The sequence below is a fragment of the Phalacrocorax aristotelis genome, chromosome 14, assembly GCF_949628215.1.
Source record: "Phalacrocorax aristotelis chromosome 14, bGulAri2.1, whole genome shotgun sequence".
Lineage (NCBI taxonomy): Eukaryota > Metazoa > Chordata > Aves > Suliformes > Phalacrocoracidae > Phalacrocorax > Phalacrocorax aristotelis.
The window spans coordinates 11094885-11112190 of NC_134289.1; the positions used below are offsets into that span (position 1 = coordinate 11094885).

The 17306-nt window shown below is 43.2% G+C and overlaps 1 protein-coding gene across 1 annotated transcript; it reads left to right on the forward strand.

The window, feature by feature from the left end:
- Positions 1-6215: 6215 nt before the first annotated feature.
- LRIT1 (leucine rich repeat, Ig-like and transmembrane domains 1) lies at positions 6216-16634 on the forward strand. Its single transcript, XM_075109599.1, has 4 exons — positions 6216-6337; positions 8883-9349; positions 12959-13264; positions 15561-16634. Exons 1-4 carry the CDS (start codon positions 6216-6218, stop codon positions 16544-16546), a joined length of 1881 nt encoding a protein of 626 aa, XP_074965700.1. The 3' UTR covers positions 16547-16634.
- The last annotated feature ends 672 nt before the right edge of the window (positions 16635-17306 follow it).

Sequence of the window (17306 nt, forward strand, 5' to 3'; positions counted from 1 at the left end):
CTCAGTTGTGTTTATCACATTTGTGTTACTTTTTGACATTACCTTGGTGGGTGTTTTTATGGTAGTTAAAGCATTTACTGGCATGGAATCACATATTTTCTGTGCATTTATTGTTTGTGGGTGGAAGCATCTTCCAGCTTGCATCTAGTGGGGAACACAAGTTCACTCTCTCATTAGTGCTCAAGACTAATAGCCTCAAAGACAGGTTTGCAGAGGGCCTTTAAGAAAGAGATAGTTCATCTCCTGTTTTCCTTCTGCAGAGGAGTTTACAGAGAGTATGTCCCAGAGAATTTTGCTCTGGGGTTCTGTACGTCTGACTCCAGGGGCATTTGCCTGTCCCTGTGGGGCCTTTGGAGAAGAAGAGTAGAAGAGCCATGGCTACGGTGGCTGGCCCACTCCTCCCTTAAGGTGAGGCAAGAGTTAGTGTCACTTTCTCCACCCTGGGGCCAAATTCGCCTTACTGGTTACTGAGGGGATCATTCTTCCGTTGGATCTGGAGGTCCTGGGTACAGTAGTGTCATGGACGCCCAGCACTTTAAATTTGTGCCAGTCATGATGAGACCTGCCTAGGTGCACGAGCCCAAAGGGAGGAGGGAGGGAGAGATGAGGTGGATTGGTGTACACCTCCATCTTCTGCTGGACTTTGCCACGCCGAGCGTTGGTGGTTGCAACATGGCCTGTGAAGTGGCTTCTGCTGCCTGGACAGAAATGGGTCAAATGCTGCATTCATAAGGGAGGCGTACGCATTCATCTCCCTCTTGGGTTAGGGGTCTGTACTCCTGTTGCTCTGTACTGGTTATAACAACCAAAGTAAATGTATGCACAAAATAAATACCACTGATAGGCTTTCAATGCTCCATGGCAAAAAGTGTTTGGGTGTCTTTTATTTGTTCAGCGCGCCCAGAAGTCTGTTAATGACTTCAGTCCTATAGGTCTGGAGGAGCTGCCTTCATCAGCATTAAGTGCAAGATCCAATTTAGAATGGCGTAATGCATTAACGTGCTCTCGACTTGCATCAGTGGGAAGGATTTTCCACTTTACAAGATGTGCCCTGCCAGAAGCTTCTTGGAGATGCACTTACCTAATGAAACTGATTTAGTGTCTGGCCTGTGTTGCTTGCTAATAAAACCTTTCAGACCAAATCATGATAATAAGGTATTTTATGGCTTTCATTTATGATAAAATATGCCATTTTATTTGCTTTATGCCATATTTCTGTAAGTATATGGGGAAAAGAAGTAAAAATAAATTCTGTCCGATGGCCATATTAAAAATGAGTGACTTAGTGGAGCATGCCGAGTTTGTCACTCAAGGTTTGCTTTTGAGCTCATAAATGGAATATTCTGAAAAAACATTTCTGGGTTTAAAAAGTCTATAATGGGAACAAATGGAAACTATAATGTCAAGTAATTAACTTAATCCTGTTCAGAACAAACCAAAAAGTTTTCTCTAAATTATACCTTACTTAGGAAAGACAGGAAAGATTGCCATGTCCTGGACTTTGCTGACAGTAGGCTTTGACCCTATTTACTTTGCATTTACTTAAATCAAAAATATTCTCAGCTATTCTCAGAGAATGCAAAACAAATTCTTACGCTTCTGCTGAATGACACTTGCTGGTGGCTTCTTGATATGTTTTTTTCTCCAGCTGATATTTTTAGCTTGATACAGAGAAGAAACTCTTTACTTCCTAAGTAAGCAGCAAGGAGCACTATCGTTATGATTTAGAGTGCAGAATTGGGCCCGTGGAAGTGAAGGGCCTGCCTCCCACTAGTTTCATTAGAGAATGGAATTGGCTGCCGTGAGAAAAATGTTTTTACTCTGCACTGGTACCTTTGGCACTTGCAAAAGCTGATATTGATTTTTAAAATCGCATCTAAATATCACCTGCACCTACAAGGAAATTAGCTAATGAGTGTTCATTTTAAATTAAGTACCATAATGTGTGAGTAACTGTTCAGTCTTCAGGACAAACCAGAACGCTGTGTAAAAGTGAATGCATGGTCTGTGGAACACAGTAGTCAGATTTTGCTTCCAGTTTTCTCTCTTCCATCTCAGCGAATTAGGGAGGGAGCACGGATGTAACCAGAAGCAGCATCTTCTTGCAGCCCGCTCGCCCGTGGTGCCTCGCGCGCGCTCGCAGTTCCTTCACGCAGCCCCTGAAGTGCAGCTACTGGCACCTACCCATATGTTTTTAGGCATCTTGTTTCATTGCCTTTTTTCTACCAAGCCTCTCTCTCCTCTTCTGCCTGCTCCTTTCTGTTACATCTGTGAAGTCTGTGCACCAGGGCTGTTCCCTGCGCACCTAGGCCACCTTCCTCCTCCTCCTCCTCCTCCAGCTCCTGATGTCCAAGGCCTTCCTGAGCTGGTTTCCTCACCTCCTGACGAACCACTCGTCGAGGTTCCTCGTGGTGAGGCCAGTCCCACTCTCTTGGCTATTCAGATCAAGGCTAACATGGGTATATCTGTGGCTTGACGCTTAACCCATCATTTGCATCATTTGGTGGTGATGGGCCGATGAAAGATTATATGAGAGTATAGCAAACGGGGAGGAAAAGCTTAAACAAGTGAGCGCTGATAAAACAGGACTGGGTTGTTGGTTGACTGGTTCCTTTGCCTCCCTTTGACACACTTGTGGATACACCTCAAGGTGAGAAATGTGTTAATGTTACCACTTTTATTTATCTTGTTTTATTAATCCCTCAGCTTACCACCAGATCTTTCTCTTTCTTACTCAGAAGTGAGTCTGTCATGTTAACTAAATAGCAGCTTTCTTGACAAAGTGCATAGCATTAGCAGCTGCTAAGGCACGCTTTATTGATTGCTGTTGGTTTTTATAAATTAAGTTTACTTTTACTGCTCCCAGCATTTAGTTGTAACTCAGATGTTTCATTTGTGTGGCAAAATTGAGGTTCATGAAAGCAAATCTCACCATACAGTTACCGGCTACTTTCTACAAATTTATTATTCCAAAGCTCCAGTGGAGGGAAACAACTTTGTCAGACACACTGGAAAAAACAGAGGCAAGAGGTTAATTATGTTGAATTGCTTTTTCAAGTAGAATTTAACTTCAGTGGGGAGAGAGATGTTTCGGTCAATGTTGCGAGTATTGAGCTGAGGCAGAGTCTGGGCAGCAAGGCAAGTTGACCAATGAGTGCACTAAAAAACACAATGAGCTTGGTCTTAGCTTGGAGATCATTAAGGGAAGTGAGAAATCATTAAATCTAGAAATGGGACCTAATGGAAGTCGATGAGAGAACAACTATGGATATTTAATGAGCAGCACTGCATCAGGTTCTCATCTCTTCAGAAATAAATAATGAGATACTTGAATTTCTCTTTGAACAACAATAAGTGTAGAATGTGAAAATAGCGTGGGGAAAAATAATCCTTTGGGCTATCCTCTCAGTAAGTGATTTCTACAAGCCTTAATTAATTATCGGAGTTACTTGTGAAACAAGTTTATGTGAAACTATGGCACCATAAAATGTCTGTTTAATAGTTAGCCCCAAACCACATCTAGATTACCTTGAAACTCTGAGAGTTCATTACCCAGAATTATTGAAAAATTGTCAGTGTAATTTCATTCTGCTGAAGAGCACAGGATGAATTCTGCATGAAAACAGCTCTATGCCAGAAATCCTGGTAAGCAATCTTTGTTAGGAACAATGCGTTATACTGTTGCTGTAACACGCTCATTAACCTTCAGATGGCTCGTACATAGGAATAGGTATGTTATTGCTGCACTTCTGACTAAATACTTGGAAGTAAAAGCAAAATCAACAGGTCTGCAACAGAGACGAGTGTTGGAAAGGAGAGGTGGGAGGTGAACTCTGGAGCTACTTCAGCCAGTTTATCCCATAGGTACTCTCCTTGCACAGGCAGATCTTCAGCCGGGGCAGGAGAGCAGGGGGCAGTAGGGAAGCGGTGGAGACGTGGGGCTAGTTACACCATGTAACCTCCAGCATCCAGCTTAGCTGGGGAGCTGGGCTCCCTTAATTCCCTCAGTTGCCAACAGGAAAAGAGCCCAGTTTAATCAACAGGCAACTCATGTTGCCTATGTTATGCCTATTTTGGAACATCCTGTCCATCCTGAGAGCTACCTTGGACTAGTCTTTTGTTAGGGATTTGACATGGCTGCACGAGCATGCGAGAGATTTGAGGAGTAATATCCACAGTAGCTCTTCAAAACATGTCTGTCTGCTAGATCTCTCAGGTGAAAGCTTTGTACATTGAATGGTCTATGGTGGGTTTTTTGTTTGTTTTTTTTTTTTAAATCTTATCTTCTAACAGCCTCTTTTGGGCTAGGTTGTGCATATTTCTTTCTTAGCTTTATGGCAGTCCACATAATTTGATTCTTCTATGCATCTCTGCAGAAGGGCAGCTGTAGATACAACCAGGCTTTTAAAAAGGTGCAGAGCTGTAGTTGTTTCCTAGGGAAATCTGAATTTAGATGGTTGTCTACAAGAGGTGGACAGAAGAGCCGTGGCGTCTCCAAACACTGACAGAAGAGACTGTGATGGGCACTTTTTTTGATCAATATAACTATATTTAAGATCCAAGAGAACCTAATTTTTAGAGAAATCTTTGTGGTTGTAATTCCTTTCTCCTTCTTCTCTGACCTTAGGTAAAGAAAAGGGAAGCTGGGAAGTGACCGGTGCTGAAAGGCCAGCAGGATGCTGGGCGGTTTCTGCCCCAATCAGCCACATTCGATCCCACAGTCCCGTTTCTTTGGGTGAAGCAGATGTCAGAGTTCCTATTGAGCTAACAGGGTCCAGGATTTTAGTAGAATTGCTCATGTTTTATGCTGGAGGGAAACATCTGGGGCTTTCCCCTGTAACACTGCTGGGCACTGAGGCTTTCCTGAGCTCCAGAACTGGAGAATAAATATTCTCCTAAAGCATCTCTGAAGGAGTAGTGGCTGGTTAGTGCTTTATTGTTAGCTGTTCAGCTCCATTCAGTTACTCCTCATTTCTGTTAACTTTTAACTTGTGTTTTCTGTTTCGTGGCTGACACGGGTCAGTATTTCTGCCAACGCTATAATGCAGAATGGCGGGGAAGTGGGGGAGTAGCAATCTGATCAGGTTGAAAGTAATAATCTATTAGTTTCTCCAAACCTTCTTACTTTTAAGGGAGCATTGCACATTTGTGGTGTGAGTGATTTATATACTTTCACACTCAAGAGAAAAGAATAGTCTCTGTAAACATGAGATGTCCTTGCTAGTACGAATACTAGTGGAATTCTGCTCCCATCTCAAGCAGCACCTTCTTAAGCTTTCGGTTTATGCATATTTGGGCTCTACTTTTGTCACAGGTATGGTGTTCTCTGGAGTCAGATGAAGACTGCTGAAAACATGGGTGGTCTCCATCAGCTTTGCAATTATGGCTGCCTTTACTAATAGATGGAAAACAACTCTCTTCAAGGGGAGTGGAAAAAATTAATTTGATACTCAGTCCTGGGCTGTCCTTAAGACAGAGCTGAGCTTTTCTTAGCGTTCCTGAAGCTCTCCCATGGCCCTGCATCAGGTGGAGCTCCCAAAAAAGGTCCCTCATCTGGGCTCTGCTGTATCAGCAAGTCAGAGCACAGTGCTTAGTCCTGCAGGCATGTACTAACCCTAATATAAACTGAAATATGTGCATATTTACTGGGTTATTCATAGTTCATTACTATCAGGCATGTTGCCAACAGTTCAATTGCTTGATCAAACTATAAGTTTTAAAAAGAAAACAAAGCCTTTCAACAGTATCACTATATATTTTTAATACTCTTGTGTAGGAGGCTTACGTCCCATTAGCACAATAAACTGTTTTTAAATATTCCCAGTTTCCTGTGAGAAGTAAATTATTGCTAATTCCTGGTCAGATAGCAGTTATCTTTCCTGTGGTGCAGGTCCCCAAAAAGTACGTTTGCTTTCCTCTTGCACAAGAGCCACACATTGCCCGAGGAGGGTGTTTTGATGGGGCTCCCCGAGGGAAGAAATGCTGTCAGTACGGTTCCAGGAAGCAATAAGCACCTTCATGAAAATAACTCAAGTCCCCATCCTTAATCCCTGCCTATCCTTTTTTATCTGATGGACTCAGCGAGGGCTGGAAGATCAGAGTGTGGCTGAAAATGAAAGGGAGTTAACAAGATGTGACCAGTCAATGGATAAAACAATAGGCGAAACCCTCCATGTTGCCTAGTGCCCAGGTGTCCTCCCCGTGCGCAGGTAGCCATGTGGATCGCGGTGAGTCTGCTCTGCTGCTTAACGCTCGGAGGGCTGCCATGGGCGGGCGGCTCGTGCCCGTCGCAGTGCAGCTGCGCCTTCCACAGCCTCAGCGAAGGCACGAAAGCCAGGTACGGTGATACCCTCCCTGGGGGGGGGTTGCTGCTCTTTCTCTGGGTGTCGGGGATTTTATTTCTTCTTCTCTGTAAGGATGCTCGGAGGAGAAAATATTGCATACGGACTTCGTGTCCATTATTTTTTCCATTCGCTTTGTGCTCTAGCTTTATTTGCAGAGGATTAGCTTCTGAAAACACAGTAAGCTGATTTCAGAGAAAGCGTTTGGGCATCTCCTCTGTGAGAAAAAAAGTGACATAAGTACCGCTGCTGCAATGGTGAAAAGGGAGTAAAATTTAAACAAAATTTTATTTTTTTTTACCTTTATGCTGAAAATGCTAGTTTTAAAAGGCTTTATTCTGCTCTGCTGGTTTGTTTCTAAAGTGTAACTAGATTTAGTTTATGTTGTGGTACCAAAAACTGCAATTCCATTTACTTAAAGAATCCTTCAGCTGGAGACTTTAGGCAAAGTGATAGACTCTAGATGAGACTGAACAAAAAAAAGAAGAGAAGAAAATTCCCAGACTGGAAACTTTCAGTTCAAAAAGACAAGACCAGAAGGGCATCCATTTTTGAATGCAACACCATCGTACAGACATTTCTCTGGAGGACTGTAATAAAAATGTCTTTCTGAAGGGTAATCACAGAGTAATGATCTGACTTAATGAAATACAGGCTAGGTTTTTATAAGGTGGCGTTCACAGTAGAGGAGGTTTTGTAACAGAGATACAGTATTTGCAAAATCTTTTGGAGGACATTTTTTCTAGACAAGACCCCAGTACTGAAATGAGAGGCTGTCCCCTATATTTTGGATCCTCATCAAATAGATCTACTTTCTTATCTCTTTTATGGTGCTATAGATCTATTATCATAAACTATCCCAGTAAGAAGCATGGCAGAGACACAAGCAGTCTGCAATGGTTAAAAGGGAGTGCAGTAGTGGGAGAGCCAATTATTGCTCCATAAATGTCCCTGTTCCCAGCGGAATTCTGTCTCAGTGACTGGAAAACGCTGTAGTGTGTTTTGGTAAGACAGATAATAAAGCAAATATCCATCAGTCCCTTAAGGACCATAATATCACCTTTTTTTTCTGCATTCTGATTCATATTTGTCACTAGTAGAAGGAAATTATCCCATAGATTAAATGTTTAGTGCTCACCGACATAGTTTACGGACAGTACGAGAAGCACACTGTTTTACTGCCGTAGAGTCTCTGTTATCGAACACTTTGTGTCATGCCTACACACACGAAAAAATATGTTTTATTGAAAGAGGATTTCTGGATTTTCTTTCCTGATAGATTTTTCTCTTCCTCGAAATCTCAACTTTCAGCTGAGGGTGGGCAGGATTTAACGCCACAATAAAAGTGCTGGATGAGAGTAATGTACTACGCTTTGATTATAAGTTAATGATTTAACTTTAGGCTCAAATAATGTTACGTCCAGGAAACTTGTATGAGCAGTTCAGTGATGTTATTTGTTTTTGTTGATAGTAGAGGAGTAATTGCTTTCAGCCAAAACCAATTTGATTTTGGCAGCTTTGTAATACTGTGTTTATCAGCCAGGCAGTGCGATAAGAAAATGTTACTTGATTGATCACGTCACATTTCTTGTGGTATCTTGTTTAGCACGTGGAGTGGGACATGCCTATCTAACCTGTTACCTTTTGCAAGGTGGCTTTGTATTTTGTTAAGAACTTGCCTTTCTCTCCGTGCTGATAGGTAAATTAAAAGGCAGTCTGAGAGACCAGTTTTGTCTCTGTGCCTCATGGCGATCTACAACCCCACATCTTGGCAAAATAACAATTTTTTGTATGAAGGCTGGAAAAATACAGCATAGGGTTTTCATGATTTGACCTCTAGAGATTAGAAATGGGAAGGAACGATTAAGACACATAAATCTGCCTTGCTTTTAGTATAGCATTTTCCAAAGAGTTAATTTTCTGCAGTTTCAACTCTCATAACCGTACATGCCTGCGGTGCAGCGACTGCTACCATCAGTATACATCTTCCAGACTATTTTGTAGTAAAGCAGAGCTTGCTGTAGCGTATTTCCAGTGAGTTTTTAGCTGACTTGCTTATCCTCATTTCACGAACCAAAGATCCTCTGCCGTATTTAATCTATATTACTTCCTGCCATCCCACACATCAGTAAGGCTTCTTTTTGTACGTCTTTTGTTGTTCAATTTATGGATCCTTTTGTTTTAACATGCACTAGAACCCTCTGTGGTGCATGAATGTTGTCACTGCTGTCTATCACAAATACACTAAAAAACATTGAAAGGAAAAAAAAAAACAGCAGGAACACTATATGGGCCAGACTCAGAGTCACACCACTCCAGGAAAGGCACAACACTGCAATCTCTGCAGTCAAAAGGTACATATGAACTACTGCAAGGTGATGGACTTATGGTGATGATGTAGAGATCAGCAGCAAGTAAGAAATGACAAGAAGAATGCTTGTGACAAAAAGGAAGGCAGATCAAAAACTTGCATTAAAATAAAACTTCAAAACCTTTTCAAAATAAAATAAAGTCGCATCTGTGTTTCTGTTTCCCCACCAGGACGGTGCTGTGTAATGACCCAGAGATGACCCTCCCCCCTGTCAACATCCCTGTAGATACATCCAAGCTTCGGATAGAAAAGACAGCCATCCGCAGGGTGCCAGGAGAGGCTTTCCACGCGCTCCACAACCTGGAGTACCTCTGGATGCCCTATAATGCCCTGGCCAGCCTCAGTGGGATCACCTTCAAGGGCTTCCGTCGCTTGCAGGAGCTGAGGCTGGATGGGAATGACTTAATATCATTCCCCTGGGAAACCCTGGCTGACATGCCACAGCTAAGGCTTCTGGATTTACACAACAACGAACTTACCTCAATCCCTCCCGATGCTGCTCGTTATGTCAAGAATATCACATACCTGGACCTATCTAGCAATAAGCTGATGACTCTTCCTCAGGCTCTTATTGCCACCTGGGCTAGCCTCCAAGCCGTTCCTTACTTCCCCAACGATAACTCCAAGATCATCCTAGGTAAGAGAAGTACCTGTCATTTTGCAGGGGCACAGATGTCAAGAGCTCCACATCTTATGCCAGCGTTTTCACCCGCTGCGGTTGCTAGAGCAAGTACACAGCTAATTTAATACCCCATACAAAGTGTGCAAATTCATTTACATATTAACAAACTCACCTCAGGCTCCCCACACCTGGCTTATTGCACCATCAGCTTTATGACTTGCTTGAATCTCTGTAACAGAAAACTGGTGACTCTTGCTCAAGCCCTTTTTATTTATTGACACTGCCATTTTTGACAGAAATACAAATACGATTAGAGCTCCACATCATTCATGTGTTCTTGTCTATTAACAGTTGCTGTGGAATTGATCCATTTTAAGCAGCATTAAATAAAAAGGTGGATATTTATTATGTCTGAATTAAAAAGGAATATATCTATCACTGGGCATAAAATCTGGGTCAGGACTGCCAGTTCCTCTCTTTCCAGAGCCCTGTTCATCTGTTCACAAAGAATTAAAGCCTAGTCTCTCCAAAGCCACCAAGGTAGCGCGGCCTTCAAGGGCAGCTATAAAGTTACAAGAATCCACTTTTTATGTGAAAATTCTGGGCTCCTCAGAAGTACGGCTTTGGGGCAATTGTCCATTTTTGGGTCAGAGGGCATATTACAGATGACTGCCTTGAATCCTCTCAGTTGCAGTATCCCCAGATGAGGTTTCCCGCACATTTATTAGTTCAGGGGATTACGACTCAGCCTTTTAACCATCGTGCACTGGTTCAAATCCACGGCGGGCTGATGGTTCAGAGTTGTTGCCATCTGCTGTCTTCACTTGCTATGAGCTGACCCAGCTCCACTGACTGTGTTTGATCTGTGGGGTGTGTGCTTCTGCGGGTGCTGCCTCTACAGCCACGGATGTGAGTTCAGGCATTTGCCGATAATCTCATCAGAGACATTGCAAGTTTTTCTCTTGCTCTGGGAAGTACCCACTGCTCTTTGTTCTCTCAGTAAATTTGGGGAGGTAAAATTTTTAAAACCAGATTGCATTGCAAAGAGACGCAAGACTTTAAAAAGAATCAAATTGCCACCTACAAACTTTTAGTATCTTTAGCAGATGTTTTTAAGGTTTCATTAACATCAGGAGAGGAGCAGGTGTTTTGTCCTCTCATTTTGCCAGATGCAGTATCAAGTTCTCTAAGCCAAAACTGCCTGTTTGGGATTGCCCATTTCATTTGCGGCATGACAAGGCACTGCCTAGATCATACTCTTTTCTGTATTTGGGTTTTTTTAGAGCCAAGTTACTTGTAAAATGTTATGTGCCATTCAATATAGATTAGGAGAGTATTTTGTAAAGAACAGATCAGGCCTTGATGCTCATGGCCAACCTGAGTGTTTACGTAGCCAGCTGCTCACAGGTTGCTTGTGCCAGGATCCTAAAAAATTAATGTAGGCAAATGAGTGTAATGCTAAGATTAATACGGTAATGCATAGACAGTCCAGCTCTTAAGTCCTATCCTGCTGACACCCATAGGGACCGGCTGTATGGAACGCATGTCCCTTGCAGGAGCAGAATGGGAGACCACAGCTGCATGTTGCCGTAACACTTTGCCCGTGAGTGTTTCTCATGGAGGCACAAAACAATCCATGAATAATAAAGAGTCAGCCCCGTCCCTTCCTTTGTCGACAGTGCATCATTGTGACTCCTCTTCAGAGCCCTTGCTTGGAGACTACTTCAGGAAGCACTTCCAGCAGTAGCTTGCTGGCCGGTACTCTGGACCAAGGCTGCAAGATTTTGCACATGAGGACTGTGACGTGAGCCCACAGGACTGTGCCATGCAGGGCTGCAAAGGGCTCGCTGGGGCTTTGGGGGTGCTGCGGCATCAACTGGGGCTGGGGCACTTGCCAGGGAATCTGGAATAAATTGTTTTCTAGTGCATGAAGTCAGAAGTAAGCTGCTAGCAAAAATGCCATAAAACAACAAAGCAAAGCTGAACTTTCATTCTTTATTTAGCATCCTTAACTTCAACATATTAATTTATAAGAAGTGCCCTCCTTCCAAGGCCCACCACTTGCAGACCCCCTTCCACGCCCAGGGAAGATGGTATGCAATGGTCTCAGCAAGAGATGTATTTTCAGCAGAATCTTTAACGCAGTTTATCTGGGGCTTCAGGGGCTTTTGACTGACCCCGTGTTTCTGTTGACTCTAGCAAATTCGAGCAGCTCCTTGATGCTCATGGAGCCTTGTGGTGCACCCTCCGTGCTTGCATCTGAACTTGGTTCTAGCCAGAAAGCTGCTGCTTGCATGAGTACTGCTGCAGTGCGCCAGGGGCCAGCAGGAGTGGGCACTGGAGGGTGGGCGGATGTTTCCTCCTCCTGGGAATCGAGGGAGTATTAGTACTCTGTGCTTGCAGGCAGCTGCCAGCCCCAAAACATGTCCTTGGGCTGCCTGTGGAAAAGAGGAGGTGAGGCTCCCTTGGCGGGAGCAGAGCTCTCTCCTGTGGCAGGCAGGAGGCCTGGGACGCCATGCTCCCGCCTTAGGCTTCAAATATGGGCCCGGGGTTAGATGGTATAAATATCCCCAGTGCCAATTCTGCTAGCTAAAGTCATTAGAGAACATAAACTGTCCCTAGGACAGGTGAATGTGAATATTTGTAAGTAGGATGACACAGATTTAATCAGAATGCAACAACTTCTGTTCCTGCATTGCTCTAGCTCAGATTTTGATTTTTCAGTACCATCTTCACAGGCTTATTTTTAGTAATGTATCATTTTTTTTCAGAATTTGAGCTGAATAAGCACACACTGAAATAGTAGAAAAAAGAGAAACATTCTTGGATGGAAAGAGGAGTGTATTCTTTGATATAGCCAATATATTCAAGAATATATGTGTGTATTCTTAATATAGTTATTGTCTATTTATGTTCTTTTATATACCATAACACGCATATTCTTCAATTTGCTCCTTAGAACAGTTCTTTCACCTTACCAAGTGTAAATTAGCATTCCAGGAAAAACAACTGATTACTAAAATAATGAAAAAATCCTTAGAATAGCAGGGCTGGAAAAGAACTCTTACAGTCAAGTACGATCACCTACACCTATTGCAGGCCTGAGAGTTGGCCTGATAATCTGACTAACATTTTAATAATATCCAGTGAGAATAATTTCCTAGCCCGTCTAAGGAGGAGACTCCATAGTCTCTTCATACCAAAAAACACACATCACAAAACAAACCAACCCTCCCCTGTGGCTACTTGGTTTTTTCCATCCTGGAACCAAATATGTTTATAACTTCTTGTTTTGCTTCTTTACATGCATAAGTAGTGATGTTTTCATTATATGAATAAACTTGCTTTGAACATAAAGAATATGGTTTCAACTCCAGATACCTTAGCAAGCCATGTTTTTTTCCCTTCTACTGACTGGCAACTTCAATCAACTTCAGCCCACAGCAGCGGGGGGCTGTAGGGACACCACCCCACGCCCCCCAGTACCCCTGCATGTGCACAGGCAGTCCTTACCAGGGTAGATTAGGAGCCTATCACAGTTTGTCCTGCTAAAAATCAGAAACAAAAGCGGCAGAAACAAAAAGTGCTGTTGGAGTGACTTGGTGCTCTGTTTTATTTTGACAGGCTTGCAAGACAATCCTTGGGTATGTGACTGCAGTCTGTATGAAATGGTCCATTTTCTGAATTTCCAGTCTCCCAATATAGCATTCATTGAGCCCAGGCTGAAATGCTTCACCCCCCGGAGCCTTGCAGGAGTCTTCTTCAGCCAAGTCGAGCTAAGGAAGTGTCAAAGCCCTGTTGTACATACGTCCGTAGCCAAAGTAAAGACCATCCTGGGCAGCACCGTTCTCCTGCGATGTGGGACAACAGGGGTGCCCATTCCTGAGCTCAGCTGGAGAAGAGCTGACGGTGCTCAACTAAATGGCACAGGTGGGTTTAGTTTAAGCTTTTCTTGTGCACGTGGGCTGAGAAAGGGAGACCCGCACCTTTATTTTATATGGACGGTACAGCAAATAGAAGCTTCTATGACAGTAGATCCTTCCTACTGATGGAAGACCCCAAAAAAGAAAGGGGTGTGAAATGAAGATTCACTATAATTTACAACAGTAACATGTATAATGCACTATAGCGTTGTGATTTTCTATAGACTATGAAATTACTTACATGTTGATGTAAATATGATGAGAAAAATGTATACGATCATGTGTAAAAAGTTGGGTTTGCTTTGTTTCATAACAATTGTCGTGGTGGTGAGATGTCAAGGGGTTTTCTGCAAACCTGTTGGAGCTGAAGTGAAGAAATATGTCCAGCTGTAGCAAGAGGGGTTTTTAGGTCAGTTATTTAGTTATTCAGTCACTGAAAAGGCTTCCCACTGAATTGTTTTATGGGTCTTGGAGAGTAATGGTGAGCTACTTTTAATCAGTTAGTAAACATCTCTGGCAGAGAGATGTCTGACGTGAATTCAACTGGGATTCAAATCTGCTGTGGCAAAGAAAGAAAAGACTGCAAACATGCAATGTAACTGATATATTAAAAGAGAAAAGGTCCGCTAAACTGCTGAAGGATACAATACTTCAGTAACAACGCTTCCAAGAAATGGTTCATTTCTGAAGGATTGGTGCTGACCAGGTCTCTCTTCTGCGCTCACCCCTCTTGTGGGGGAAGCCTTAAACAACCACTGGTTTTGTGGCTGATCATGTTTTCATTTCCAGTCACAGGAATGACTGGACCCTTGGCTTTCATAGAGGGTCTAAGCTTAGCAGATAGATCACTAATTATTGGGTCTGATCTTCAAAGGGTTACTGCCTTCCTCAGCGCATGGAAACAGGGGAGAGAGTATTTTTCTTCCACAGCAGTAGAACCAGTTGTAATAAATATCCTGTTTTTGGGATCTGCACAAGCTCTGTTGTGCATGATGTGCAGGATGTAGCAGAGCTGCTCCTCATAATGATAATGTCTACCCATTGTGCTGTGAACATCCCTCCTACATTTGAAAGAGAAACACAACAGAAAATAAAACAGAGAGTGCTTTCCTGAAAGCGTATGTTGAGTTTACTTTGAGCTACAACAGAGAATGATGTATTTTGTGCCCCATTAAATCAGATTTTAGCACCTTTCAATAAAAAGTTGGCTGAAAATATACATTATTTCTCAGGAACAGCAGCTTCTGTGCCAATGCTATAATATGACTGTTTGAAATGTTGGTGTTCTGAACCCAAAGGAGTGAGAAACAGCCCGCAGTCTGTATGTATGGGGAAGTGCCATAGCAAGACAGGTAGCTTCATGTTTTTAATACATCCATTCAGTAAATAATTAAACGGGAAAAGTAACTTCTGCTGCCGTTGCGTTTCACTGCCGTTGGCATGTGCCCTGGTTGCCAAGGCTGGATCCTGACCCCCACTAGGGCCTGGGGGAAGTTTGCATCCTGTCTTACTGTTGCCTTTCAGACATCTCCCTGGTTTACCTTCCAATGAGAAATGGCAGAGGTAGGTACATGCTCATCCTAAGGAAGCCGGTTAAATAATGAAGAAGGTGCTTTACCCTTCCGCATGATCCCAGCTCTTTTTTTCTGCACAAATGAAAAAAGGCAAAAAGTGGTAGTTTTAGCCTCCTGGTAAACCATGTGAGAAAATGAACACTCAGCTGGGTACATATTGTTCAGTGGTAAGTGATCGGACTTCCCTGTATTTGGCTCAATATAAAAACCTGCGCTCATTTAGCAGTAAAAGATATTATTTTTCAGCTGTTTTTCTCCATGTAATCTAGACTAGTCCATATATGGTTTTTAGAAGAAAATGTCCACTGTTTGCGTTTTCTGTGACTCAGAGAACTGCATCTAATGTTCAACTAGGTCATGTTACCGCCTACTCCTTCCACTCTTTTAAGTGTACCTACATACGAGCTTTTAAGGCTTGTTTGTTTTTATTTTTTAACAGAAGAACCTTTCCTGTTTTGTTTTCAAAGTGTATGTCAGTTAGGAGGAAATAGCATCAAATGCTTTACATAGATTTGGTCTGAAGCAGTGTAAATCCCAGCGTAATCTAATTTTAGTGTTAGTGTCCTTTTCTTGGATTTACTTTGATTTTGTAATGTGCCTGGTGGCAAAAAGAAATGGTTCTACTGTATCAAGCAGACATTTGTCTGACTGATTCTTAATATTTTACAAAATGTATTATTAATTCTATTGATTATTGCCTACTTATTTTACATTTTTCCTTCCTTGCAGTTCACCAAGAGATTTCCAGTGATGGGATGAGCTGGTCTATTCTGGGCCTGCCTGTAGTCTCTTATCTTGACTCTGGAGAGTACATCTGTAAAGCAAAGAATTTTCTGGGGGCAACAGAGGCGTTCATCTCTCTCATCATCACGGACTCAGAAAGCACGGATGACCCCAACTCTAACACCAAAGGCGCATGGAGCGGGAAGGCGAGCGGGATGGAAGCAGCCGCCTACAATGACAAGCTAGTGGCAAGGTATGTTATCACCACCTCCACCGTGCCTACGCTGGGGGCTGGAGCAGGCACTGGAGAGAGCCTCCTCCTCCCAGATGTGGCACAAGATGGCAAGCCCAGAAACCTGCTGGTGAGCCCACCTACCAGTCAGCAGGAGCCGGAGCGAATCGTGAGGTCCGTCAGGGTGATAGGAGACACCGACCAGAGTATCACCCTGGCCTGGAAGGCGCCTCTGGCAAAGAACACGACTGTGTTCAGTGTCCTCTATGCCATCTTTGGAGAGAGAGACATGCGGCGGATCAACGTGGAGCCAGGGAAGACCAAGGTCACCATTTATGGGCTTCTGCCAAAGACCAAATACATTGTGTGCGTCTGCGTGAAAGGGCTGATCCCCAGGAAGGAGCAATGCATCATATTTTCCACAGACGAAGTTGCCAGCGCAGGAGGGACCCAGAAGCTCATCAATGTCGTTGTCATCAGCGTGGCCTGTGTCATTGCTGTTCCTCTGACGCTGGTGGTCTGCTGCGGAGCACTGAAAAGGCGCTGCAAAAAATGCCTTGTGCGGAAACCCAAGGAAATTCAGGAGTCCTACGTCACCTTTGAAAGCCTGTCTCCTGCGGCCAAGGCGAAAGGCGTGGAAGGAGAATACTTGACTAGACATACCCCTGATGAGTCGAACAGGCTGCTTTCTGCCCGATCCAGCGTGGACTCAGAAGCAGTACCAAAGGTAGAGGGGCAACCTAATGAATACTTCTGCTGATATTAACTAGGCTGACTGTCGGCTCGCTAGGTGAAAAGCACGTGGCTGTAGATACGACTCTCTGCTCCAGCGCTGCAGGCTACCCTGTCAATGCTTCTGCCTCCGATATGTTCTGGAGGAGGATGCAAGAGGGTAGACAGTGCCTGAGCTTTACAGAAACACGTTACTCACATCCCACTTGGGTTTTGCTGGTTTGCACCCAGTCAAAAACTTCTGTGATAATGGCCTCGTTCTCCTGGACCAGTTTTATTTTCGTAAAATGAAGCATGCACACTGAGTGTGAGGACATTAAGCAGCATTTCTGAGCGTGCTCGGCTTGGTGTTGTTTAGTACCTGCTCTGCGATATGCTAAGTATTTTATTCTCAGCTCTTTTGATGTTCTTTTGGTCAACAAACAGGGGAGTGTTTAGTAATTTTTGTATCAATATCTATGAAGGTGAAGACTGAGAATCTCACCTTTTACATCCTCCATGTTTGCCTGAAACATGCAGGTTGCTGCTTAATATATTACTAAATACAGATGTACAGCACCCCTTTCTATTATGTCCAACATAATAACAGCTCTATGCTCTGAATTCAGAGAAATGTACAAAGGAGACAGAAATCAAGAGACAAAACCCAATCCACTCCTAAGAATACATAATAGAGAGCGTTTTGTGATTGCATTTTGGCCATAACCAGTATTCTTAAGACTTTGTTGAACAACAGTACCACACAGGTCTTTCAGTATCAGGCCTAGCTGGCATTTTCTAGCTGTATT

What these genes read in the sequence shown, in the direction of transcription:
- LRIT1 (XM_075109599.1), top strand. Translation starts at nt 6,216, where the DNA reads ATGTGGATCGCGGTGAGTCTGCTCTGCTGCTTAACGCTCGGAGGGCTG. An exon ending in AGCGAAGGCACGAAAGCCAG is followed by an intron (nt 6,338 to 8,882) that starts GTACGGTGATAC and finishes TTTCCCCACCAG; the next exon opens with GACGGTGCTGTGTAATGACC. An exon ending in TAACTCCAAGATCATCCTAG is followed by an intron (nt 9,350 to 12,958) that starts GTAAGAGAAGTA and finishes TTATTTTGACAG; the next exon opens with GCTTGCAAGACAATCCTTGG.